Consider the following 21,107-nt stretch of genomic DNA (forward strand, 5'->3'; position numbering starts at 1 on the left):
TATTCTAAGATTCAGAGAATCCTAAAATTGTATAGTCCTTGAGTTGAAAAATCTCAAAAGTCATTTAGTCCAACCTTACCCCAAAATGCACACTATCTATCTATAGTCAGAGACAAGGACTATAACAGATCAGCCCCTTGGGAAATTACTTAGACTACCTTATGGGTGAAAAAAACAGAAAGACTTAAGGTCATTGTTAAATCAGAAGTACATAAGATCTTTTAGTCATTTAGTGACTCATTTGTCAAAGATCTATTTTATTCCAGGCACTATGCTAGGTACTGGGGATACAAAGATAAAAATAAAACATTTTATCGGAGGAGACAATGTGTATAAATATAAGTATATACAGAATAAATAAAAGGTACATTTTGGTAGGGGTAGAATCTGACAGCTCAGGGAATCAGGAAAAGATCCTTATAGAGGGGATTCCTCAACAGAGTTCTAAGAATCAAAGATGAAATGAAAATGTATGCTACATAAGGGGGAAGGGAGCAGTTTTCAAGTTAGTCTGTTAATCCTGAGACACCAAACCATTGTTTCAAAAAAAAAAAAAAAACCTTAATTGCACTTTATTTTATTTTATTTTTTTATTTTGCTGAGGTGATTGGGGCTAAGTGACTTGCCCAGGATCACATAGCTAGGAAGTGTTAAGTGTCTGAGACCAGATTTGAATTCAGGTCCTCTTGATTTCAGGACTGGTGCTCTATCCACTGTACCACCTAGCTACCTCAGAGCTTAATTGCAAAGAAAAAAAAGTTGAAGATTCAGAAACACTTGAGGCATAGAAATAAAACTTTTCTGAAAAGAGATTTTGTTCCAACATGAAATCAAGCTATATTTGAATTACCAGGAACAGTCAGGCCAACACAGGAATGAATGGCAGCCTCATACCAACTAATAACCCAGCCACTCATGTGATAAGTATATCCCAAATTTCTGTGGTTTCTTTGCCCTTTTTTGGAAAAGGAGTTTTGTGAGGAAGCTCAACTAAGATGTAACTGCTGCATAAATGGAACTTAGCTGAAAGGATGGAAGGCTCTGCAACAACTAACTTTGTACATAATTTTTGTCTTCTTATTGCCTTGGAAAGTGACATTTGTTCTTCTTTCTTGAGATTTGGCCAACACTCTCTAATTCCATGGAAAAGATTATTTTATTAGAGTGTGATATTGTAAGTTTAGTCATGTCTGCTTAAACTATGCATCTCAGCCACAAAATTTATATCTCTTCAAGGCCCTGTTATTGAAGTGTTAAAAACTATGACTGAGAAAGTCACCATTAAGGTATATATATTTTTATAGGACCTGGCAATGGGCACTGATGCTGAAGGGGAGAAGATCAAGGATCCCATGAGAGCTATTGTTCCTATTCTATTGGATGCAAATGTCAGTACTTATGACAAGATCCGCATCATTCTTCTCTACATCTTCTTGAAAAATGGTAGGAGTTGGAAGGATAACAGACATTTTTAGGAAAAATAGAGAATAGAAATTGGCACTACCAGGATTTGGAGAAGCAAGGAGGGGAGAACATAGTTTGTCAGCTATAGAAGATAAAAGGGAGATAGTAAGAAATAACCAGTTTTTACTTTTTGAGAAAATATATCGCAGATTTAGCTCCCATTAAAGAGCTAAAGCAACCCTAATAATTTGAGTGTATATTAATAATACATATGTAGAGAAATGGGTAATAATGGAGTTTGAAGAAGTATGCAGATAGTGCCTTAATCAGTTCCATATTTACTAAGTATTTAATTTAAATCTTAAATTCATTCTAATTCTACTTCCACATACCCATTTTTATCCACATTTGAGTATTCCTAGTATAGAATATAAGTACTAACAACAAAGCTGTCCTCTCTAGAACTAGATTAGCATGTGTATAGGAGGAGGAAGAGAAGAGGAAGAATTATTAAAATGCTAGAGCTATGTGGGAATAGTAAAAAATTATGGAGAAATTAAACTAATGAATATTTGTGAACTGAAACAGACTGTTTAGTTTCAACTATAGTCACCGACTTACAACCTTAAACACTACTTTTAAGTTGAGTATGTTAATTTTTATTTCCTAGTCTCCCCACAGAGGTTTATGAGAATAAAAGATTAATGTTTGTAAAAACATTAGGAGTGAAAAGAGGTCTCCTAAATTTTTAAAGTGTTTGGTTATTCTCTTATAAATCAATACAGTTGGTCTTATGGTTGGTTTGCATCTTGCTGTTCTTTTAGGGATTACTGAAGAAAATCTGAACAAATTGATTCAGCATGCACAGATTCCCCCAGAGGACAGTGAGATCATCACCAATATGGCTCACTTGGGAGTGCCTATCATTACAGATGTAAGTTTCCTACCTTTAAAATTCTTAGGGATTGAGTTCTTATACTGAAAATAGCAGTGGTGAGGTTTGTGACATTGCTTGTTTTAGGGAAGAATGATGGATTGCTCAGACTCTGCAGCATCTGAAATAACAAAACCAGAAAATTAGAATCAAGGAATTTTACTGATGTTGATCCTGAAATTATTTCTTATCCTTTGAATTGTTGGAAATTCTTGACAATAATCTTAAGTCTTAAGAGCATCTCCACAAAGAAGTGAGGGCTTCTTAATGTACTCTATAGGACTGTGCTCAAGTAACCACTGGATCTTAAGGAACTTTGAAGAACACTTTAAAAAAATCTCTGTGAACTTAGCTTTTCAGACTTACCTACAATACATTCGTGTGTGTGTGTGTGTGTGTGTGTGTGCGTATCTTTACCTCTGTGCAGTTTGCTAGAGCACAGTACAAAATGCCAGGTAACTGTATAAAAAAAAAAATTTGATCCCGTAGTCACAGACTGCCCCCTGCCCTTGTCTCATCCCATGACAAATAGTATGTGTTTTCAAGACAGTTGGCCAAGTATATCGGAACCATGGCAATCCAACTTCAACGGTGGAAAAAAAAAAGTGAAAATATGGTTTCCTATTGATGATGAGTCAATAGTATCATCTTTGTAGGTAATGGATAATGTATTATTATTGATTATCTGCTTGTGTATTTTAAAGACTTTACCAAGTGAATTAGGTATTTGGCCTACATTTCTTATTGCTCAAAATTTTGAAGATGTGATAAGTGGCTATGGAGTCATTTTAGACTCAGTAGCACCTGGATAATTTAATTAGAATATCACAGTCAGGTTCCTTATAGGTTCTTAAGAAAGATACATTTGAAGCAATTCCCTTTTAGCAGTTTTACATGGAGGCTGATCATCTTTAAATAATCTGTCACAATCATTCATTCTATAGGAATCATCCACTGATAATAGCTAGTGAAAAAAATCTCTCTGGTCTTTAGTTCAAAGCCAAAAACACTATAGCTTCCTCTGAATTCTCCAAATGCAGAGTCTTCTATGATCCAATTCAACATAAAAGTGGGCCGCTGACTTAGAAATTAATCTCTTGTTTTCAGTCCACTTTGCGTCGCAGAAGCAAGCCAGAGCGGAAGGAACGCATCAGTGAACAGACCTATCAGCTCTCACGTTGGACTCCAGTTATTAAAGACATTATGGAGGTCAGTGATAAGTGATAAACCTGCATGGTTCATGACTTTTCTGTTGATAATTCAGTTTTCTTTCTTTGCTTAGTAGATAATGCAAGGTTATATACCCAATGACCATGAAATCTTTTTCATGATGACTTGACTCCAAGGACACATGAATCTTTCACCTGATTCACACTTAACCTACTCTTTTCTTAAAGAATAGCAGCTCTCTGTACAAACAAAACTAATGCAAACAAGATTAGAAGGGAAGCAACAAACTGGGAAAACATCTTCACAGTTAAAGGTTCTGATAAAGGCCTCATTTCCAAAATATATAGAGAACTGACTCCAATTTATAAGAAACCAAGCCATTCTCCAATTGATAAATGGTCAAAGGATATGAACAGACAATTTTCAGATGATGAAATCGAAATCATTACCACTCATATGAAAGAGTGTTCCAAATCATTATTAATCAGAGAAATGCAAATTACTCTGAGATACCACTACACACCTGTCAGATTGGCTAAGATGACAGGAAAAAATAATGATGATTGTTGGAGGGGATGTGGGAAAACTGGGACACTGATACATTGTTGGTGGAGCTGTGAACGAATCCAACCATTCTGGAGAGCAATCTGGAATTATGCCCAAAAAGTTATCAAACTGTGCATACCCTTTGATCCAGCAGTGCTTCTACTGGGCTTATACCCCAAGGAGATACTAAAGAAGGGAAAGGGACCAGTATGTGCCAAAATGTTTGTGGCAGCCCTGTTTGTATATACTATATACACTATATATACACTATAGCTTCCTGTTTGTAGTGGCTAGAAGCTGGAAACTGAGTGGATGCCCATCAATTGGAGAATGGTTGGGTAAATTGTGGTATATGAATGTTATGGAATATTATTGTTCTGTAAGAAATGACCAGCAAGATGAATACAGAGAAGCTTGGAGAGAATTACATGAACTGATGCTAAGTGAAATGAGCAGAACCAAGAGATCATTATATCCATCAACAACGATACTGTATGAAGATGTAATCTGATGGAAGTGGATTTCTTTGACAAAGAGATCTAATTCAGTTTCAATTGATCAATGATGGACAGAAGCAGCTACACCCAAAGAAAAAACACTGGGAAATGAATGTAAACTGTTTGCATTTTTGTTTTTCTTCCCGGGTTATTTCTACCTTCTGAATCCAATTCTCCCTGTGCAACAAGAAAACTGTTTGGATCTGCACACATACATTGTATCTAGGATATATTAGGACATATTCAACATATATAGGACTGCTTGCCATCTAGGGGAAGGGGTGGAAGGTGGGAGGGAAAAATCAGAACAGAAATGAGTGCAAGGGATAATGTTGTAAAAAAATTACCCTGGCATGGATTCTGTCAATAAAAAGTTACTATAAAAAAAAAAAAAAAAGAATAGCAGCTCCCAAACTGTTATATGTTTTTCAAAAAATCCTTATTGCTCATATGAACTTGCTTATATTAGTTTTTTATATAAACTTGTTTTCAAATCACAGAGACTCAGATAATGACATTTTCAAAACAAAACCTAAGTATATCCTCAAGTTTAGAAAAACAATAATAAAAGGCAAGTATGGCATAGAAGATGTTTTATTTATGCTTTGTTAGCTGATAGTATCCATTTAGTAAACATCTAAGTACCTATATGTGCAAGAAGCTATTCTAAGCATGAGAATTCAAAGATGAGAAAAAATACAATCCCTGACCCTTAAGGCCTTTGAGAAGGAATCTTACATATACATGAGCAAATATGATACAGAGTACAATTTGAAAATGTGTTTTCAGAAAATTCGAAATAAAAGAAATTACTTAATTGGAGAGATGAGAGATAAAGATAAGCAAAAGCCTTATTTAGGTATTCCATAAGCTTGGTAGTTTTGAAAGAAAAGGATTTTAATACAGATGAAGACATGCCTTTCTGCTGTGATGGTCAAGTCTGCATAGGGGTAGAGAGGTCAGTGAAGGCGTTGTTCTAGTAGTCTAGAATCCTTCCAAGAACACAAGAGGAATCCTAAAAGATCTGGGAAGTGATCTGAGGTGTTCTTTAATTTTGTATCTAAGGAATCTGGGGCCCAAAGAGATGAGAAATGAAATAACTTGATCAGGGTCACAAGAAAAAGTAGTGTCAGTGTCAGGATTAGAAAGTCCAGGAAATTCTAAAAACAGTATATGCATTTGGAGAATAAGTTGCTTCGATCAATTCTATTTCACAATAACATCATTAATATTTTATAACCAAACCCTAATCTAAAAAGATACAGAAAAGATTGCTATAACATTATTTGGACCACTGTCATTTATATTGTCTTTTCCCAAGAGCTAACTGCCCTCAAAATGTTGTTTCTCCTGACCAATTAAAGACATTAGAGGAGATATACCTGTAATAATAATTATTTCCATTTTTATAGCATTTTAAATTTTACAAAATGATTTCCTCATAACATCCCTTGAGTTAAACATATAGCTTGAGAATTATAATCCATACATTTTAGGTAAGAAAATTTTACGATGCCCTCTATCATTCTTTCTTAACTCAAATTACCTTTAATTTATATACATATATGTCTGTGTGTGGGGTAGAATTTAAGTTTGTTTAGGGCCTCAACCATTTCATTTTTGTCTTTATGTCTCAAATGCCTAGCACAGTGCTCTGGATCTAGGAGATACTTAATATATATATTTGTTGAAATGAATCAAATTTGATGAGCTATTCTGCTGTTTTAAAACAAAAAAACAAAAACAGTTTCACTAAGCCAAAAATAGAAGCAATTTATGTGAATGTCAAATTATGTTTTTATGACATACAGGTGTTCTTTTTGTTTCTGCTGTTTTAACTCCTTTTTAAATCTTTGTTAATTAACTTCCCCTCTCCTGATCCACTACACAGAGTTTGTTGCTGTTGTCATGACTTTTAGAAGAAGTAACATGAATTTTTAGGCAGCAAGGGGGAGAAACTAGTAATTGGATAGTACACCCACTTAGATAATTCAATTCTTAGAATTTCCTGGGATATGAGGCTTTCCTTTCATGAGAAGCTCTTCATCTGTCCTCTTCTTGCAGAGGAACCTGTTGTGATCTCTTGGATTGAATGTTTTACCCATGTGACTTGTCCCTTCATTTTCTTCTGGGAATCCTTCTTTCTTTCTTTCCTTGTTCTTTCACTACTATTTCTTCTAACCTTCCATGGAAAGTAAAAGGAGAATAGAGGCAAAAAAGAAAGAATACAATTGTGGAATCTTAGGGGAAATAATTTTCATTGCTGAAAGAATATATCAGCATAGATTATGCAAGGATTGCCACAGACTTAGCCATGAACACAAATGCCATAAAGAGAATGTTGAATAGATATAACTATATGTTTGTAAATATGTATGTATATACATGTGTGCTTCGTATATGTGTATTTCTATACACACACACACACACACACACACATACACACACACACACTTAAAATTTAAGACAACCCAGGTTGAACAAACTGATTTTTCTGTCTCTTCTCTTTCTAGGACACTATTGATGATAAACTTGATACCAAGCACTATCCCTATATCTCTACCCGTTCATCAGCTTCTTTCAGTACCACTGCTGTCAGGTATGTAAAAACAAAGGAAAAAGTAGAGAGAAAACTGTGTCCATTCCTAGTGAGATTTCATCTATATAGTCATTCTGTTGTTAAGGTATAAAAAGTGAAATGTCATCTACTTGGAGTATTTTTCCCATGATTTTTTTTACTTTGAATAAATAAAGTTAATGAAAATGTAGATGAATTACATATATTAGACTTGGGACATAGTTGGGAAATTACTATGCATGGTAGAGATATTAAAAAACCACACCAATAAAACATTTCACAATGTGTGTAGGGAAGGTAGTGGATAAAAGCTAGCATTGAAGCCAGACAGACCGTGGTTCAAGTTCTGTTTCTGACAACTATGGGCTCTATGTCCCTTTGTAAGTGAACCTCAGTGCTTAGGAACTTAGCACCTCAGTGCTTCTCCTAAGACTACATATTGCAGAGAGGGCGCCACCCTGCCCGGGCTGAGAATATCCTTCTCAAGGAGTTCTCTGTATGAAATCATGGGTCTGTTCCCTATATTTATTCTTTCAAGGCTTGTGTCATAGTGACCTCCATTCACTAACTGGTGTTTAGTGCTCAAACACCTGACTGATGAGGGGCCTATTATTTATGTTCTTGTGACTCTTCAGAGCATTATTTGTGTTCTATTCTTTCATGACCTCTTATATGAATGTTCTTTTAATAATTTTGATGTTTTCCATTTTTACCTATTTATACATTCAGGATTCTGTTTTCACTTAGCTCTAGAATCTAGCCAAATAGATTTAATATTTAATGATGTCAACATGTAACATTTCCAGATTGTCACTCCTTTGTTATCCTTATCTAGTTTGTCTCTTTTGCCTTTTAATTCCTATGTCCCAAAAGCATGTTTGTCTTTCCTGAGAAAAGACAATGGGCCCTGGACAACCTTGTGGCAGCTATGTTTCTTTACTTTTTTCTGTTATTATGATAGCCTCAGTTGTCTCGAGAAGAATCGATTATAGGTAGACAACCTATGTCACTAATACTGCAACATAGCTAGCCTCTGACACTTTGTTAGTGCTATCTTATCACTTCCCATCATATACACCTCTTTTTTTTTTCTCTTTTTCTCTCTATTTCCCTGGTCTTTGCTTTCTTTATCTCTCTTCTTTCTTCTTTACTATTTTCTCCATTTTCTGTCAGCACCTTGGACCTTCCCATGGCACCTCAAAGCATTACTTACTCTTTCTGATATTATTTGATTTTTTAAAGGTTTGTGATTTCTATATTAGCCAATCCTGGATTAGAATCTAAGATTCCAACTATGTTAGACTGATTAAAAACCAAAAACCATAGTTGTGTGATACAAAGAAGATAGACTACTGCTGGAGAAAGTGATTTGGATATCTATAGCTGGCCAAGTAAGACATTGGTAAAAGAATGATGGAAAAAACATCAGATTCTAAATAACCATTGCTTTCACGTGCCTAAGGGTATCTTAGACCAGCAACAAGGGTGTCTAGAGTTGGGACAAACTTTTTGGTATCAAAACCTTTCATTTTTAATGACTATATTCTTTTTGCTGGGGGACAGATAATGTTTTATCAAATACAAATATATATAAAGAATAATGGCAGATCAACTCCTGGGAGATAATGTTAATTCCTAAAGCACACAAGCATGGGATACATTTGTAACTCTCTGTCTCCTTCAGTAACTGTCTATATATGTGTATGCATACATGTACAATATATATACACACCTTTCTTTTCTTTCTCATCTAGTGCCCGTTATGGACACTGGCACAAGAACAAGGCTCCTGGTGAGTACAGAACTGGTCCTCGCCTCATCATTTTCATCCTTGGGGGTGTGAGCTTGAATGAGATGCGATGTGCTTATGAAGTGACACAAGCCAATGGAAAGTGGGAGGTGCTAATAGGTAAGTAGGGTAGCATTTTCCATTGGGAAGGGGGTATTTCCATAGCAATCTCTGACACCATCTCATGCTTTTGTGTTTCATTCAACCTTTCCTTTTCCAGTCCTCCTGTAAAATCTAATTTCTAGAACACAATATATGAAAGTTATTTTAAGGAAGGGTGCAAGAGTTCCTGTGCCTCATTATCCTTCAGTAAGGGGAAATATCTTATTATATGCAGGCAGTTGTTAAAAATGGGACATGAAGCATTACTGCTTAATTGTCAAGGATTTCCCTTTGACTATATCAATATAAATTTGTATGAGGCATAACAAAATTCTTCCTAACCCATCAGTTTCCAGATCTATTATAGAGAAACATGAGATTGAATTCTTCACCACTGTCCAGTGCTCACTGGTTTTTCCAAAATCAGAAGGGAAAAAAGTTCTTTGCCAAAAAAACCAAAAAACTTTTCTTCCCTCAAGCTTTCAGGAGCTCTTATAATCTCCCAGAACTGTTAAGCTGTAGAATTTAAGTTGAAGAAACTCATTTTCTTATCAAAATGGAATGGAATTTTCTCTGGGGTATTGCTCAGTAGTAATGCACTCCATCAGTATATACTCCACTAAAAGTAATACTTTTTTCCCCCTCACACCATCTAGCCTATGACTGAGCTCCTTTTATAAACAACATTCATTGAAATGAAGCTTCGGATAGTATTCCAAGTATGTTAGATACAGGAATACTTGTCACATTGGGAAAGGAATTGCATTCAAATCACTCTCACATTCATAACTCCTTTACTGTCCATTCATATATGACCTCTCAAGATAGTTGCGAGATTAGGTTAAGCACTAACCTGAATTAGTATGTAAAGTTTATTTTCCCCAATATGTCTCTATTTTTATTGCTTCTAAGGGTGGTTCTGATACTCATGTAAACAGTATGTAACTAAAGAGGAAAGATATATGTTGCATTTCTATACCCGGATAATTGAATTTCCATGTTTGCCAGACCTCTAGAGCAAACAGGCCAGAAGGCAAGATCAGTTTTGGGATATCTGATCTGAGATCTGTTAAGAACTTGATAGTAATTATTTCTAAGAGTGTCTTGTTCTACTTGATAGAAAAACTCAACTGTTTGATAGTCTTTTAAAATAGACTATTATACCTCCTTGTCCTTTCTAACCCTTCTAAAACTTCATTTGTCTGATCGATTTTTTCTCACTAAAGTTTGCTTTTAGATTGTGTAAATGTTCTCATTGATATGTAATATCTAGTAATAACATGTTTTTGATTCTCTTTTGTAATTGTTGCATGAGTGTCCTTTGAAGATAACACAAATAATGTTCCTTTGGACAGAAGCTGTTTACTGCTGGGCCTTTGTATTAAATCCTTTTCCTTGTAATAGAGTCTTATTTGAAATAATCATTTGGGAATTGAGAGCTTGAGTTTACCAAATAAATTTCAGGGGAGGCCTAGCATGGACAGCAGAAGGTCCTTTATAAGAACTCACCTAATAATGCATGCTATATCATTTTCTTAGATATTCTTACCATCTTTGTGTGTCTCTTGCTTTCTTCACACATCATCAGTTGCATAAAATATAGGCCTAAGTTGGCATGTTCCTTTAACATACTTCTGTTCAAGCAGTCAGCTGGCCTCTGTTCTCCCACAGGTTCTACTCACATTCTTACTCCCACCAAATTTCTCATGGACCTGAGACACCCCGACTTCAGGGAGTCCACTAGGGTATCTTTTGAGGATCAGGCTCCAACAATGGAGTGAGAGCCAGAAACAAAGTAAAAGCAGCTTATTAAAGAAAAGAAACTCTTCTATTCTGAAGGGTTTTCTTTGATTATTCCGTCACTCTTTTTCTTTTCTTTTTCCTTTTTAGTTTATTTTTTATTTGGTTTTCTTTTAAATAGAAAATGCTTGCAGTTCTTAACACCGATTGAAAATGTGTCCAGTGCTGCCTTCACAAACTCCCACTATGAAATTCTCTCTGGGCCCAATCTTGCCAACATCCTCACATCTTGTTACCTGCTGTTCAGTTTAAAAAACTGAAGTCCACTGATTTTTAATTTGAAACTGATTTGAATTTTAATTTGAAACTGATTTGAATTTCAGCACTCTTAGAGGGAGCTGGGAGTTAAATAGCAACTGAGTTATAATGCCTTAGCCTCCAAGCCTAGGGTGGGTTTAATGGGCATTGGGCAGGCCTCTGAGAATCTATGAACTTTTGGTTGTGTCATGAATGTGAAAGTAAGACTAGGTTAATTAATTTCAAGAGGAAGTTGGACTTGTGAACCAATAGAAATTAACATTTAGTTTAGTAAACATAAAACAGATTAATACAAAGCTGGTGGGTTTAAAGACCTGTGACCTGGGGTTATAGCCACTGTGTACTTTAGTGATGCTGAGTAGTGAATGGAGTAGTTCCTCATTTTATAATGTTCTTCTAGGAAAGTAGTACTTTTCTGATCATTTAATTTCTCAATATTTACTCTATTTTTCTTTTTTTGTCCTATAAATAGTTTTTCAATTGCCTTTGAAGATTTAAAGATCTTAGTGTCAGTTTTTCTCTTGGCTATATATACACATACATACATACATACATACACACACACATACATACTTACAAAAAGTCCTAAGATGAACAATCAATTCTCAGTTGTTTTAAAATATATTGTTGATTTGGTGATAATCCAAATTGTTTGCTTTTTCTCCCTTTTCCTTAAGCTGGAATATATAAGAAGTCATATTTGAAACTCAAATATATCTTATTGTTTAATAGTTGTTGTAATAAAATATTTGGATTGGGAGGATACTGGGTTTTTTCTCTTTGTTTCAGTTGTTTCTACTTTCCCCACTTTTCATTAACAAAAATAACTGAGTTTTGAATTGAACTTTGTTTCCCAAATCCTAAAGGATGAAAGTGTGCAAAAACCACATTTAAGGGTAGAGTCAATATGTAGGGTCTTAGATGTTTATTTGACAGTTGGATCTGAGTTAACTACCATTAAGTCTCTCTGCTCCCTCCATTTCCAATCCACATTGAGATTGCCCCCAACACTATAATCACCCAGAACACTAAGTGAAAAATTATATTCTTAAACCTATATCATGCCACTTAGTCAATAAACTGCTCCTGCACCTGCTATCTACCAGGTACTGTGCTAAACAGTGAGAATACAAAGCCAAAAAATAATCCCTGATCTTAAGGAGTGAACCGTCTAATAGTGGAGACAACATGCAAACAACTATGTAAGTAAGGTAGATTCAGGATAAAGTGGAAATAGCTAACAGAGGGAAAGCACTGGATTTAAGGGGAATAGGAAAAGACTTCCTGTGGAAGTTAGGATTTTATTTTGTACTCAAAGGAAGCCAGGGAATCCAGGAGGCAGAATTGAGGAGGGACAACATTCCAGGCATGGGAGGTAGCCTGGGGAAATGCCCCAAGTAGGATGAGGGAGTTTCTTGTTCAAGGAACTACAGAGTGGTCAGTGTCACCCTATCATAGATTATGTGAGGGGATGGAAGACTTAAGAAGACTGGAAAGGTTGTGGGGGAGGACAGGTTATGAAGGGCTTTGAATGCCATATAAAGAATTTTATATTTGACCTGGAGTGATAGGGAACCTTTGAAGTTTATTGATGAGGGAGGGGAAGGGGACAGTCAGACATTAGCTTTGGAAAGATTAGCTAAACAGCTGAATGGAAGCTGGATTGGAGTTGGCGAACTTGAAGCAAACAGACATCCTTTCTCCCGCCCCACTCCCCCTCCCCCCCAGGAAAACTCTTGCAGTAATTCAGACTTGAAGTAATGAAGGTTGTACTAGAATGGTGGCAGTGTCACTGTAGAAAAGAGAGCTCATTCAGGAGACATTGCAAAGCTAAAAACTATAGGCCTTGGCAAGAGAGAGGAGCTAGGGGAGAGATAAAAGAATGTGGTTAGAGAGTGATTTAAATAAAGAATGCTAAAACAATGACTCTGTGTTGTTGTTCAGTCATGATGGGGATTTTCTTAACAAAGATACTAACGTGGCTTATTGTTTGCTTCTGCAGGTCATTTTACAGATGAGGAAATTGAGGCAAACAGGGTCAAGTAACCGGTGAAATTCTAAAACTAGATTTGAGCTCACAAAGATGAGTCTTCCTGACTCCGGGCCTGGCCCTCTATCCACTATACCACCCACATGCCCTGTATTATTTTTTAAAGATTAAAAATTTGTTCTCCAGCCACATGAAAAATCCAATTACATGAAATTGTTCTTCTCTCACTCTTATCTTTCTCTCAGTGGGGGCCAAGGGTCCAGCTCTAGCTTGGATGATCCTCAGGCAAAACTGTTTCCTTCTGGGCCTTCAAGGCTTCACTCTGAGATAAGAGTTAAATTCAGCAACCTCGGAGGTTCATCCCAACTTTTAAATCTGCAATCCTCATGACTGTGGGGATTGAGCTGTTAAGGCTAGAGGCTTAAGTAGCCTTAACAAGCCATAAAACAGCCCCCAACCTTGCAATAGTGAGTGTAAAGAGTAGCGGTCTGAAAATTAGGAAATGTTGAGGCTGTACTTATTTCTGTCACTGACCTTAACAGTGCTTTCTTAGGCAAGACAATATATCACTTGGCCTTACTGCCTTTGTCTGTAAAATGAAAAGACTGGGCTAAATGACTTCTGAGATGCTTCCCAATTTTAATCCCGTTAAACCCTAACATTCTGTAATTGTGTCAAACTAAAATAGAAAATAAGGCCACTACCATCAATTAGATAGATAGAAACCATCTATTAACATTGTCTCTGTTTTATTATATTTTTATTTATTTTTTCCAAATATATTCCACTTATATTGTACTCAGGATTGTTGTGGTCCAAGGGCCCTAGGTGTTCGACTTTTCTGCTGTAATTGAGTTTCCTTTCATTCATTCATGTAGTTACATAGACCTGACATTTTTCATAAAATTCCACTTAAAATGTATTACTTTTCAGTGAATTTCAGATAATAGTTCTCTCAGCTAGATCACATTAGAAGAGTAATACAAATATGTTTATCTCTATTGTATCTCTAAGCTGTTCAAAAGTGGAGTGGCTTTTAAGATAGAGGTTAGCTTCCAATTCTCATCATTCTATTACTCAATTTTTCTGACTAAGATTGACAGGACTCTGAGACCACAGATAATGTGGAAATAGATTATTATGATCCTGAAAAACAGGAATGGTTATGTTATTGGTTTATGGGTAATTGTCTTAATTTTCTTTCCTCTAGTAGGCTTGAAAATGGAGCAATTATTTTAAGCTTAAAATATAGACATACATTGATGAGTTCTTAATCAGGGATATATAGTATGCAGATGGCAAGTAGGTGGATAGCATTTGCTGCAAGTTATATTTTAAGATTTTGGGGGTGGTGGGTGTTAGAACTGTTCTTTATAGCTATGGTGAATAATTTGTAGGATTAAAGCAATTCTTGTCAGAGTTTCCAAATTTTTAAGATTTGAATTTTATAAGATAAGTACAAGGAGTGAAAATTCATTGATTCTGATAGCGATTTATTAGGATTCTCTTGGGACATAATTTTCTGTCTTAGAAGGAACTTTTCATTTGCTGAGTGGATCTTTTTTATTTGCTAAACAGTCTGCAAAGATCTATAGCTGTCACCAGAGCACCTGAGAAAATTTTGTATTTTCTGCTTCTAAAATGATTTGGGGGGTTATGTGTATTTTTTAGGAACATTACAGAGAAAACATATTGCCATAAACTTTTTTGGGGTGAGGCAGTTGGTGTTAAATGACTCACCCAAGGTCACAAGCTAAGAATTGTCTGAGGCTGGATTTCAGAATCTCCTGATTTCAGGGCCAGTGACCTTATCTACTGTGCCATCTACCTGCCCTATTGACCCTGATTGGGTAAGGAAAATGGTTGTAATCTGATATGCCTCTGTCTTGTGTTGGTTGTCCTAGTAACCAAAAATTAGACTAAGGCTTAATTTGTCTTTTTTTCTCCTCCTAAATTTTAGTTATTAAAAATATTTAGAAGTAGAAAAGATAAAGTTTATAATAAATGACCATGAAGCCATAATTCAGGCAAGCATTGTTTGTAAATTCTTGAGTCAGAGTATCAATTATCTGTTGTTTCTTTTCCTTGTTCTGTAGCCAGAGCTAATTTAGCCTTTATTTGTGTTAATAAGAGAGTCAACTTGGATATTTGAACCCATAAGTAATGGACCAGCCTCATTTCATTTTCAGTAAACATCTTACCGGATAGTTTAACAAGTCAAAAAAAAAAAAAAAAAAAAAAAGATTTGATTTGATCCTGTATTCTGTGTAGCTCCACTGAATCTATAAGTGATGGCCTAGCCTCATTTGATTTGCGCTAAATATCTTACTAGATAGTTTGACAAGTCAAAAAAAAAAGATCTGATTTGATCCTTTACTTTATAACTTCATCATGAAGAGCTTATTGCTTGATGAAAAGGCTAAGAGATGATTAGAAGCAAAATTAAGAGAAATGGGGGGGGTCTGGATAATCTGAAAAGCATCCTCATTAAATTGTCATTTTGGGAAATACTGTATTTTTCATTGGGTTTGTGTGTATATTTTAAAAATGATTTTTATAATATTTCTATCCTTATAAGATTATTATTAATTTTTTTCAAGGTTTTTTTCAATGAAAGTCAAATAGGAGCCTGAAATCTGAATTCAGGAGTTACCATTTACAAATATTTTTTCCCAGGTCTAGAATGAATATAATAAGCCTACTGCCCAGAGAAGAACAGTTGAAAACTAGAATTTTGTGGGTGTTGCACTTATGCCTTAAACCTTTAGAACAGTTAAAGACATTTGGATTTGTTTCAGGACATAAATAGAATGAATTTGGTGGGTGTAGACCTAGTTTTTGTTTATTTCTGTCCTCATCCCACAGTCTTCAAATTACTTAAGATAAAAGTTAACCTCAAATCAGAGAGTGACTTGAGTGTTTGAACTGTAGCATCAGGAATCCTAAAACCTGACTTAAAATCAACTCTACTTAAATAGCATTTCCTTAGGCCTCAGTTTCCTCAGTCTATAAAAAAGAGTTAATATTTGTATAGCTTACCTCATAGGAATGTTGTGAGGGTCAAATAGAATGATGTTTAAGTATCGTATATGCCATAAGTCAGTATATAAATAAGAGTTAATTACAGTATTCTAGAGGAGCATTAGCAAGGTCACTTCTGATTCTGAATTAGAACTAGAATGGCATAGGGGAATTAAGAGACAAAAGATCACTTAGATCAAGACCATGTATCTTGTTTGTACCCTTAATTATCTAAGTTTTTCAGCAAATAAGATATTTGCAAAGATGTATTTAATAATTTATTTGACTAGACCTTAATGCTGCTGACTCAGTAGGCTACCCTGTAGGTCATTAAGTCTCAATTATAAACTTGGAGTATAAAACAAAATAGAATTGTTCATAATGTTTTTGAGTAATGAGTATCTAAGTATTACCAACAAAAAGTATTAAACCCAATCCAGCTTAGGAGTTTCAAAACTATTAGGTGACTTAGATTGATTTGAATGAATTGGTAAAGAAAGAATTGGCTAAAGGAATATATCTATATTATATCTATATATATATTATATATCTGACTTATTTCTGTATTTCGAACAGGCTCTTCCTGGTTTTAGCCATTTAAGTTTTATCCAAAGATAGTTAAGACTAGGAGCTCTAGCTAGGCAAGGGATTTCACTACATAATCACTTCTGGTCAACAACCAGTACCAGAAAAATCTTAATTTAGGAACCCCTAGCGTTTGTATTTATGATGAAGCAACTGTAGAGAAAACTAGGTGGAAAGATTTCCTGCTCTGTACAAATGCTACTTTTCAGTGAAAAAGTCCTTGTAGATTGTTTTCTTTCTGCAGTAAAGTGCTTCCTTAATGAAAACAATTGTGGAATCATTCACATTCACAACTTAAAAAAAAAAAAAAAAGTACATTGACTGCTTTGGGTTGAATAAAATGAAGTCATGCCTGTTAAGTACTTTACACTTTGTGTCATAAAAGCCAGTTACTATTTTTAGTCTCAGATCTGCCACTAGTATGTAACCTTGGATAAGTCACTTAAATTGCTTCTCACTTTCTCTATTTGTAAAATAAGCTCTCTCCATCTCTCTCAGACATGTTAAGAGGATCATAGGATTATAGATATGAAAGCATTTTGGAAGAAGGAGCCCTCTAAAAATGTCTGGTAGCATTTCTGAAGTTGGTGTGTTCAGTTTGCATTATCCTAGATTTGTAGATCAGTGAGTCAGCTCAGTGTCTTGAGCAGAGCATTTTTTTCAGTCAGTCTATGTTGGAAGTAGCAAGAATTGATAGAGGAAAAAACCTGACTACTTAGAATAGTGTACCACAAGCTAGAAGAGGTTTCTATTGAGAATGGGTCATGCAGGTTTTCTCCTTCTCTGCCTTTTCCCATTTCCAATATGTCCCTCCTTCTATCAGCCCCCTCCTTGCGCCAGTCCCTAGACTAGCCAAGGAGGCAGGAGCTAGCTAGTCGGAGGCACTTCTGCTCTATCAACAGTTGCAGGACAACTCTCTGAGTGTCAGAAAAAGGCATAAGAACCAGGATCCCTGCTAAATAACTCATCTGCCAATTTTTGGGATTAAATCTGGCTTTCCAGTAGCTTTCTCTCCCTCCTTACACCTATGATTGCCTTCTTTCCTTTCCCCATGTCTCTTGGGAGGCACATTTTCAAGTACGGACAGCTTTTATTTCCTTCTCTCCCACCCAGGATATCTTTCTTTGAAGCCCACTGCTGCATGCATGCAGTCCTCATGCTCCACACACCACTCTGCTGCTCGCAATCACTCCTCTTCTGTTTGGTCCATGTCCAAACCACACAATCCATGCATCTTTTTTTAACTTCACTTAGATCTCTCTCTCTCTCTCTCTCTCTCTCTCTCTCTCTCTCTCTCTCTCTCTCTCTTAAAAAAGGCCTTCATTTTTTAATTTTTTTTTTTGCAGTAGAAGTATAAATAATTCCATTAGACTTAAATTTTTGCAAGCATTTCCAATCTCTAACAATGCGCGATATCTTCAAGGTAAGACCTCAGGTACTCAAGCTCCCCTCCCCTGCACACCTGAGGTCCCACCAACAATTCCCTGGTGGCACCTATTATTTGGATCTCAGAGAGTGCTCCTCCCCTCCCAGGTCCTTGAACTTGTCAGCCTCTTCCCCCACCCTATCACTAGCACTCTTCCCCATCTTAGTATTTGGTATTTCTTCAACAACAACCAAAAACTATATAAAGCCCTCCATTCTGACTTCACTGTGGTAATCAAAAGAGGAATTACCATAGAGTCAGTGTTTCACAGAGTCAAAGACAGCATATGTTGAGCAACTTAATTGGAAACAAGCTTTGCTCCTGGGTGTGGTCCCAATTTCTGCCTGAACTAAGGAGTTCATTCTTTCTCCCACAAAAGCCTCCTAAAAATATTTTGACGCTGTCCCTAACCCAGACCCTTCCAAACCTTTATTTCATCAAGACCAGGGTGGGGGTGGGGGTGGAAAATCTGCCTGTGCCCCTTATCTAGCAGGTCCAAGTATCTATAACTGAAGAGCAGAAAGATGTTTGAAGGCTGGTGTCTTCCTTAGAAGACTCACTTTGTTTTTCTTTTAATCTGCCTTCCCTAGGAGCCACGCACATCCTCACCCCACAGAAACTGCTGGATACGCTGAAGAAATTGAATAAAACAGATGAAGAAATCACCAGTTAAAATAACCAAACAACCCCTTCCAAAAAGTGAATAATCCCTATGGCTCTTGGCAGCTTCCTACGGCTGGTCTTAGATGTTACTTTGCAGTACCTGTTCTCATTTTCCATCAATCCCCACTGCACGCCCTGGCTTTCCCTTTTTGGTCTTGTGTTTGATGAAGCCTTCTTCTTGTTTAAAACAAAGGGAAATAATGCATTGTGTCTATATAAAAGAGAGCAGAGTTTGTTTGCATCTTTAAAAAAAATTCATTTTCAAGTGATGCACTACTAATGAGATTTTCAGATTGTGATGACTGGACACCTCCTCTCTCTTCCTCCCTCCATTATGTATGGCATTGTGACCTTATTCCCACCCCAATGCAACATGAATGCTCTCTGCTTAAAAACAGATAGGTAGAAATTTGGTTTTTAAATGTCCTTTTTTTCCCCCCAGGGTTGGGGGTGGATGCAGGTAGAATTGTTTCCATTCTTGTTGGGCATTTTTTCTCACTGTAGAGTTTTCTGTGTTCTTGGAATATGTTAAAATGCAGATTTGTACCTTGTCCTTTTTCCACTCTCCATTCCTCATTGTTTCTTTTGATCCAGATGTACTTAAAAATAGAGATCAGGTGACATCTGTTTGGTCTTGTGGAGAATATAACCATCCACTTTACTCAGCACCTGATGTCTCCCAGGGGTACAGCTACAGTTCCAGGTAGGGCTGTCCAAAGCTAGAGCACCAGAATTATCACTTCCTTTTTCCAAGGGAAAGATGACCTTGGTGCTGCCACATCTGTCCTTTGAAACTCTGTACTATTTAGACAGTGCTTTGTAAATTCAAGGAAAGGATGTGGTTCTCATTGACACTTCATATTTATTTAAAAAGAAAAACTGTGTTCTTCGAATTTTACATTTGTTAGTCAACTGAACCAAAACCATAGTCTTATTTAATCTTCTTAGGAGTTCAAAATGACATGGACCCCAAACTCCCTTATCTAGGCATACCTGCAAATGATACCTGCCTAATTCTTATTAGGTCAAACTTGGAGAAAATTATTCCACGAAGAAGGATCCTTGAGTCCCAAGATTTAAATATATTCACTTATCTGAAGAACAAGGACATCAGACAAATTATTGATGTAGGTTCTGCCTGTAGCCCCTACGCCTGGTGAACCAAATCCCTTTCCGGATATTCTCAGTTTCATATACAATAATTGATTTTCCATAGTGTGAGTTCAGATGACATCATGCTTATGAGAATTTTAAAAATGCAAATAAGGCCATTTCCACCTTGCATTAAGCTTAAATCTGAAACAAAAGGCAGTCTTACCATTAGTCTGGAGGCTCTGTGCCGCTTTGCATTCAGCTCTGCCTTGTGCACACTATCTGTTTCTGCCATATTGTCCAGTAGTGAAATGCTCTGGCAGTGGGAGTCCCCTGGTTCCCCAGGCCCAGCAGTCCCTCACCCTTTCATCCCAGCCGATTGTGTGTATATTACTTAATGTGTCTTGTGATGTTGTTGCAAGCTTGATGTATGGTAGCTTAATTGCAAGCCTTCTTCCTTTCCTTTCAGATGACTTTCTTCTCTCCCTCTTAGATGCATTATGGTGTTTTCTTCTCTTAAGGCATTGAAACCTTCCCTTTGCACTGAGAAAATCAACTCTGCCCCTTCTTTGTTTTCAGATTTGTCTCTTCCATCCCTCCTTTACCTTTTTGAAGCTGTTTTTTCCCCTTTAGGGCAAAAGCTATAAACATTTGCACTGATTTTTTTTTTAAGCTTTGATTGCCCTTGGTTTTATTTCTCTTTCTTCGAAATAGCCGTGTACATGCTTTGGAATCTTGTTTTAGACATTGTTTTTCTTTTCTCTGTTGGTTATTTATATGAAAATAATTTATCAAAAGGAAAAATTTAAAAAAAAAAGCTAGTCTGTCTTGAAACTTGTTTACCTCGAATTTATTGGAATCTCAATGTTTGAAAGTGTTGAAGCACAAATATGTATCATCTCTATATCTGTTCTTCTGTACTAAAGCACTCAAGTCTATGAAATAAATAAGCTCCTATTCATGGCGCACGGAAGTGACTCCTGGATTTATTTGGCTTTTGGAATAGAAATGGGCAGGTTTCTTTTCTATTGCTGCCTTGAGTGGAGGAAATTGTTATACTGGGAAATATACCATTGTTCTCTTCCTCTTTTCAAAATCAGAGTTGTTTGCAGTACTTTCCCTTTAGAAATTGCATCATCTCTAGGCTCACTCCACAAGATTAGTCATAAGATCTACAACATCAGCTAAGCCCTTTACATAAACTATTATGTCCCTTGTATAGAATGCTTCAAATTTTGTTGACCACATGTTA

General features: G+C 36.2%; 1 protein-coding gene across 2 annotated transcripts in view; it reads left to right on the plus strand.

Annotated features, from left to right (window-relative positions):
* STXBP1 (syntaxin binding protein 1) overlaps window positions 1-20,826 on the plus strand; it is a 99,926-nt gene extending 79,100 nt beyond the window's left edge. The window contains exons 14-20 of one of the 2 annotated variants that reach the window (XM_031954680.1): window positions 1,305-1,443; window positions 2,229-2,338; window positions 3,446-3,547; window positions 7,065-7,150; window positions 8,884-9,038; window positions 10,692-10,815; window positions 18,691-18,795. In XM_031954680.1, the coding sequence (XP_031810540.1) occupies window positions 1,305-1,443; window positions 2,229-2,338; window positions 3,446-3,547; window positions 7,065-7,150; window positions 8,884-9,038; window positions 10,692-10,801 (702 nt within the window). In that variant the 3' untranslated portion in view covers window positions 10,802-10,815; window positions 18,691-18,795. Of the gene's footprint in view, window positions 1-1,304; window positions 1,444-2,228; window positions 2,339-3,445; window positions 3,548-7,064; window positions 7,151-8,883; window positions 9,039-10,691; window positions 10,816-18,690 lie in introns of both variants that reach the window. The other variant, XM_003757363.4, reaches the window with a different exon arrangement.
* Window positions 20,827-21,107: the final 281 nt, after the last annotated feature.

The sequence above is a fragment of the Sarcophilus harrisii genome, chromosome 2 (genome assembly GCF_902635505.1).
Source record: "Sarcophilus harrisii chromosome 2, mSarHar1.11, whole genome shotgun sequence".
In the NCBI taxonomy this organism is placed as follows: domain Eukaryota; kingdom Metazoa; phylum Chordata; class Mammalia; order Dasyuromorphia; family Dasyuridae; genus Sarcophilus; species Sarcophilus harrisii.